This window comes from Synchiropus splendidus, chromosome 5 (genome assembly GCF_027744825.2).
Source record: "Synchiropus splendidus isolate RoL2022-P1 chromosome 5, RoL_Sspl_1.0, whole genome shotgun sequence".
NCBI classification, from domain to species: Eukaryota; Metazoa; Chordata; class Actinopteri; order Syngnathiformes; family Callionymidae; genus Synchiropus; species Synchiropus splendidus.
In genome coordinates, this window is record NC_071338.1 from 13,813,745 (window position 1) to 13,819,914 (window position 6,170).

At 45.8% G+C, this 6,170-nt stretch overlaps 2 protein-coding genes across 2 annotated transcripts; both read left to right on the plus strand.

Annotated features, from left to right (window-relative positions):
• The first annotated feature begins 278 nt into the window (after positions 1–278).
• On the plus strand, positions 279–1,940 carry terb2 (telomere repeat binding bouquet formation protein 2). The gene is made up of 7 exons (XM_053865956.1): positions 279–409; positions 503–584; positions 644–783; positions 1,372–1,421; positions 1,488–1,552; positions 1,620–1,705; positions 1,809–1,940. Exons 1-7 carry the CDS (start codon positions 346–348, stop codon positions 1,916–1,918), a joined length of 597 nt encoding a protein of 198 aa, XP_053721931.1. The 5' UTR covers positions 279–345; the 3' UTR covers positions 1,919–1,940.
• A 766-nt stretch (positions 1,941–2,706) lies between these two features.
• sord (sorbitol dehydrogenase) lies at positions 2,707–5,816 on the plus strand. The gene is made up of 9 exons (XM_053865955.1): positions 2,707–2,914; positions 3,000–3,033; positions 3,169–3,333; positions 3,403–3,562; positions 3,626–3,744; positions 4,085–4,150; positions 4,222–4,400; positions 4,534–4,655; positions 4,748–5,816. Exons 1-9 carry the CDS (start codon positions 2,861–2,863, stop codon positions 4,911–4,913), a joined length of 1,065 nt encoding a protein of 354 aa, XP_053721930.1. The 5' UTR covers positions 2,707–2,860; the 3' UTR covers positions 4,914–5,816.
• The last annotated feature ends 354 nt before the right edge of the window (positions 5,817–6,170 follow it).

The following is a 6,170-nucleotide window of genomic DNA, read 5'->3' on the forward strand; positions in this document are numbered from 1 at the left end:
ATATTCCCAATAATAACGTGACAATTCGTGACCAAGGTAGCTACTGCTATTGCTCATTAATAAACCGTTATTTTGGGTCGGAAATACACAATATATATGCATATAGATTTAAAGACAAAGTGGCAAAAGCTTCACTGTCGTCCAAGCAACACAATCGTGATATAAAAAAAAACAGATAATTGAAAACATACCTGCCTCCAAGATGTTGGACGCGGTGTCTCAAGATCGGCGTTGGCATTTTCAGCGGTTACCTGCAGCACCTGAACGCATCACGGAAGAAGCTAGCCGTTCACATGTCACGTCACCATCACTTTATTGTGTGATTCATATCCCCATCAAGACAGCATGTATAGAAATAAAACTGCCTGGTTTTCCAGCAGTGTACCACAAGCTCGCCAGAAGTTCTGGTGTAAGTACTGACCAGTTCACCAGCTCTGTGTCGGTGGGTTCAAGTGGAGGACGCCAGTGTGGATATGATAAGGATTGTGGTTGTGTTCTTCAGTGTCTGAGTCTGGGACTGTAGCCAGCTGGAGGGAGGCGGATTACCTGTTCAGCAATGATGCCGCTTGCCCTGATACCTTGAGGTAAGAAAGTGGACGACAGAAAATGTGGAATCAGGCCGGTAATCGTTTGTCATTCTCAGGATATTTGAGAGCACATACTTCCTCTGGAACAACGTGACGGTTTTCCACAGCTTGTTTCTGTCCGCCTGTGAAAAGCGGATGAGTGTCAGGTCTGTGCCCATTGGACACTACGTTCTGCCCCCAGCGCCTGTGCAGGAGGGTGAGCTACAGCTTCATGTTCTGCCACCTTCTCTCTTTCACGGGTCACAGAGACAGGGGAAAGGTCACATTACGGCTGGCAACAATCCAGACTTACAAACAATTTAGAGTTGCTGCTGTGCATGTTTTATGGTAGGGATCAGGGTTTTTGCTGCCGATCACCAATACTGATCACGTGGATTAAAATCAAAATGATGAGACCTTCTATGTAAATGATGTGAAAAAATGAACCAATTGAATTCACACATGTTTTCATATGCCTCTTTAAGGAGAAAAAAAAAAGAAAAACCTTGCAGAATATAGCAACAATTCTGTCAAAGGGACTACTGAAAAACATGACATTACATTAATTCGATGTGAGACGTTGGTGAATATCTAGAGACTGTGTTTGTGACCGGTGATCGGTGAGCGATCGATCGCAGCATCCCTATTTTATGGGCTGGGGGGCTAAAACTGAAGCGCCTGGAGGAGACCCTCATGGTGCCTGCACACATTCATACGTCCTTCATTTCCCATACACACGATGATTGTCTTGGAAATATCTACTGTAATTGTCTACCCCGTTTGACTGTGCTCTTGTTGCTTTCAGAGGTGAGAAAAGTCATGGGACGCTTTATTTGGGAGTGTGAAGACAATCTGGTAGTGTAACATGTTCCAACAAATCTGCTTAGGCTGCACTTCTCACCGTGCAACTTCTGTTGTCAGGACTCCTACACGTCCTGTCTCCAAGCCGAAGATGGGAGCAGTGATGATGAGCTCGCCTCAGACATGTATGAGCCGTTCAGATCTTTACAGTTATCAAACTGACATACAGTGTTTCACTGCTTCTGTTATTAGCTTTCAAATTTCCAGCATCGAAGCACCAGAATATGAAGAGGCGGAAGGGTCGGATTTCGACGATCCAGCCAGCTGCATGTCCACAGGTAAAATATGAATTTCATTTGCAGTTGTAATAATGAATTTCATTAAAGAAAAACAAAACGTGAAAACATAAGTGAAGAGCAACACTTTTACATATTCTTACAGAATATGTGGAGATGAGCAGCCTGCCGAAGTACACTGGAGCTCTGCGAGAACTGTCACCTGCAAGCATCCATTGTTCCTGCTCTGAAGGCCCTGTGCAAACAGGGAGATGAAAAAAGAGTGTACAATAGTCGTGATTTACACGGAGCGAAACTGCTCTGACTGGATGTTTTGAACGTTATCATTCAATAATGATACGATGTTGTCTGTTTTTTTTTTCCAATCCAAGAGGAATGGCTTCAGTTATTACTGACGTCAGCTGTAATAATGCACAGAACCCGTGCGATTGGCCTCCACAAGGCTGTGTGTTGTCACATGAATTGATGTTGGATTTCACATCGGCGGATATATGGGGGATTCAGTATCATGTAGTGGCACAAAATGATAAGTACCTACACCTGTAAAAGCACATATACATCTAAAGATTTATGTTCAACTTCATTGTCACCATTAGAACCCGCCACGAAAAGAGAATTGAACTATTCTTTAATATTTAGAATATTACTAATAATAATTCTGAAGAAGTCAGGAGTTTCTAGAATGTACCGTGTAGTGAAAACGAAACACTTCATTTCGACTTCATCATACTTGACCTGAATCCAGGACCATTTGTGACCATTTTGACATTATTAATTTTTAATTTTTGACATTTTAATCTGATCGTTTGCTCTTAGTGCAAAGTGAAGACATGACTCACTGGAATAAGAAACACGGCGTAAGAGTCATATACTGTATGCTTGTTTTACCTCTTTAGAGTGTAACTACTCGTCAGGAAATAGAGTCATAAATAATAAAACACAAATAAAAATAATACAGCATGGATTCGCGCGGGGTAATGACGTCATCACGACTGAGCCAACTAGGTGGCGCGTTCCTCTCCCACCCCCCTTTACTTCTGAGTTAATGGTTTGCTCCAGTCTTTTCTGACCAATCAGCCGCTTTGTTGTTCTTCCTCGGACATACTTGACAGCAGGTACTTCCCTGCACTTTGGCACCGATGGTGGTCAATGATTCTCCCCTGAGATCTCAGTTCTTGATTCACTGTGAGGTCCGCCATGGAGCAGGAGAACCTTTCTCTGGTGCTGCACTCTCAGGGAGATCTCCGCCTGGTGAGCGAGCAACACAACGCGCCCACCTTGACATGGCAAGGTTTCGAGTCGCTGACCTCACTGCCTTGTTCTCTCTTGTCTGCAGGAGCATCGCCCGATCCGGGACCCTGGACCAAATGGTCAGTGACTACAGAACAATTTGAAGCTTGTTTGACACGTCTATGTAACCAAGTTCCTGATATCTAGAGGAAGATAGTGAATATAGTGTTTTTGGAATACAAATATTAAGGTTGTTTGTCTTTGCATTTGTGCAGAGGTGTTGCTTCAGATGCACTCTGTGGGCATCTGTGGCTCAGACGTGCATTACTGGCAGCACGGCCGCATCGGAGACTTCGTGGTCAGAAAGCCTCTGGTGTTGGGCCATGAGGCGGCAGGCAGGGTGGTGAAGTTGGGCTCATCTGTCACGCACCTGAAAGTGGGTAAGTCAGCGCCGCCAGCTTGTTTGTATGAGTGCAACAACATACGTATTCACCCCAGGGTTTTGACAGGTGACAGAGTGGCGATAGAGCCGGGTGTTCCCCGAGACCTGGATGAGCATTGCAAGAACGGTCGCTACAATCTTTCCCCCAGCATTTTCTTCTGCGCCACTCCACCTGATGATGGGAACCTGTGCAGATTCTACACGCACAGTGCCAACTTCTGTTACAAGTAACCACAAATGGCCCAACGCTCGCTGAAGCAACATCCTCTCTTGACATCATTCTGCTGCAGGCTTCCTGACAACGTGACGTTCGAGGAGGGGGCTCTGATCGAGCCTCTCTCTGTGGGCATCCACGCCTGCCGCCGGGCTGGAGTCACCCTCGGCAGCACCGTGCTCATCTGCGGTGCAGGTGTGTCGGCGCTGGTCCCCTCAAATATGGGAATCAAAAGTTGTTGATGCATTAGAAATGGGCTTGTAAAACCATGCAACTGCTAATGACCCTTTTAATCTTTAACAACTTGTTTACCTTCATGAAGAGAGCAGACACAAAGTTGGGCAAGAGCTGTGAGAGAGTTACACAACGCTGGAGCTGACCTTAAAACTGTTGAGCTCACAGAGATGAAAGGCTGAGGTTGATTGGTCAGCTGAATTTTACTAATAATTTGTCGTGTGTTGAAGTTGATGTATCTCAGCTTTCGCTCACGTTGAAGTGTGTAAATGCATTTAAATTCTATCTATCTCTCTCACAGGTCCCATTGGGTTGGTGAGTCTGCTCGTGGCCAAAGCAATGGGAGCAGCAAAGGTTGTCATCACTGGTAAAAACCCAACAACGCGGATCGGAGTATGTATCGGCTCTGGTCTGAACATCTAACACTGTGATGTCCAGATTTGTTCCCAGAACGTTTGGCAGTGGCAAAAGAGTTGGGCGCTGACTTCCTGCTGGAGGTGAGACGAGAAGATGCTCCTCAACAGCTGGCCAAGAGAGTGGAGGAGCTGCTGGGGGCTCCGCCAAACATCACCATTGAGTGCAGCGGAGCTGAGAGCTGCATCCAAACAGCTATCTATGTATGTGAATTCCATCTCACCCTGTGTGTAATGGTCCAATTCATAAGGGAGAATTCACAGTGAGAGCTTTGATTGGTATGGTTTCACAATAGTTGTGGTTCAGTGATCAGCTGATACATGCTGTTTACATCAGGCGACCCGTTCAGGAGGAGTGGTGGTCTTAGTGGGTCTGGGCTCAGAGATGGCTACGGTTCCCCTGATCAACGCTGCAGTCAGAGAAGTGGACATCAGAGGAGTGTTCCGCTACTGCAACACGTAATGTTCCCTCTCCCCAGCCAATAAGCTCGCGCTCTATCAAAGTTGTCCAAAACCATGACAATGCTTCTTTTCTTTTATTGCTGACTCAGCTGGCCAATGGCGATCTCCATGTTGTCGTCAGGGAAAGTCAACGTCAAGCCGCTGGTGACTCACCGATTCCCCCTGGAGCAGGCGGCTCAGGCCTTCGAGACCACTCGCCAGGGCATGGGGATCAAAGTCATGTTGAAGTGCGACCAGAGTGATCAGAACCCCTGAGTCTGATGGGGCGACAACAAGCCTTTGGTGACACTTCATTGTTTTCGTAGTTGTACAGTATTGGACTTTTTAAAAGGCTTTTTACTGTAAGCTGAAGATGCAAGTTAAACAAATGAATCCGCTTCCTTCTTGGAATCTGCAACACACCTCACGGTCCTGTAGAGGGCGCTAGTGACTCAATCAAGGACGGCATCAGATCGAACAGTTCAAACAACACAATAAAAACAAAGGTGCGTCCGTCTTTGTAAACCCAGATCACATCGCACAAAACACTTTTAATGACCCTGTCATTGATGATTTGGTGCTCAGTCCTCTTCTCCTTGTGTCCACTCATCGTACAACACGTTCCTGTCTCGTCTCTTAAACCGTCTGGGTCAGGTCTCCCTGTAACTCGAGCTCCAAAAACTCCACGGTCCCTCTGACGTGTCCGTCCACGTCACTCCCGATGGAAACCTGAGCGTCTTCACTCTGCTTCTCCGCTCTCATTATTGTTCCGTACAGCTTCCCGTTCACTTCTTCAGTGTCTCTCACACAGACAGTTCAGGCTACAGTGGACTATGCTGCGCGGTCAGTAGAACTCCCTGCAGTCACAGCGTGAGATGAGCAGATGTCTCCTTCCACACAGCCGTCAGCCAACAGACAAGTGGGCAGATGTTCCCGGAGGTTGGACGACCTCTTAACAGGAACACACGGTGCAAATGATGTACAGTGCATGCATTCTGATATGGCTTGGTGGTGATGCATCTCCACACCTCGCAGTTACATTTTTCCATTTTTACACTTCTACATACACAGTATAAGTAGCTTCTCATTGCTATCAGAAGATTGCTCTTCAAATGTGGAGAGATGTATGGTGACCAGTGTTCAGCTGTGATACTGGCCATGAAACCCATTCAACACCACCATGGAACATGAAATGTGTGAAACAGAATACAGAAGGCGATGTGTACTTTTGACGTTGAGAGTAATCGTTTTTCTTGACTTGTTTATTTATTTATTTTATTATTTTATTTTTACAAAAACATTTCCACTTTTATTTTGTAACTTATCCGCACGCAGGCCTAGAGTTGAACTTGTTACTGCCGTGTGAAGAAATTTGGCATGACACAAAGAAAACGAATGAAAGAGATCCAAACACACTGGAAAAATCAAAAAAACAAAAAAGGAAACGAATCAGCGAGAATAAGTCAGACAGTAGTTCTGAGGAAGAGAACGAATGGTCGTTGATTGCCACACACCCCACAACATCTGTCGATC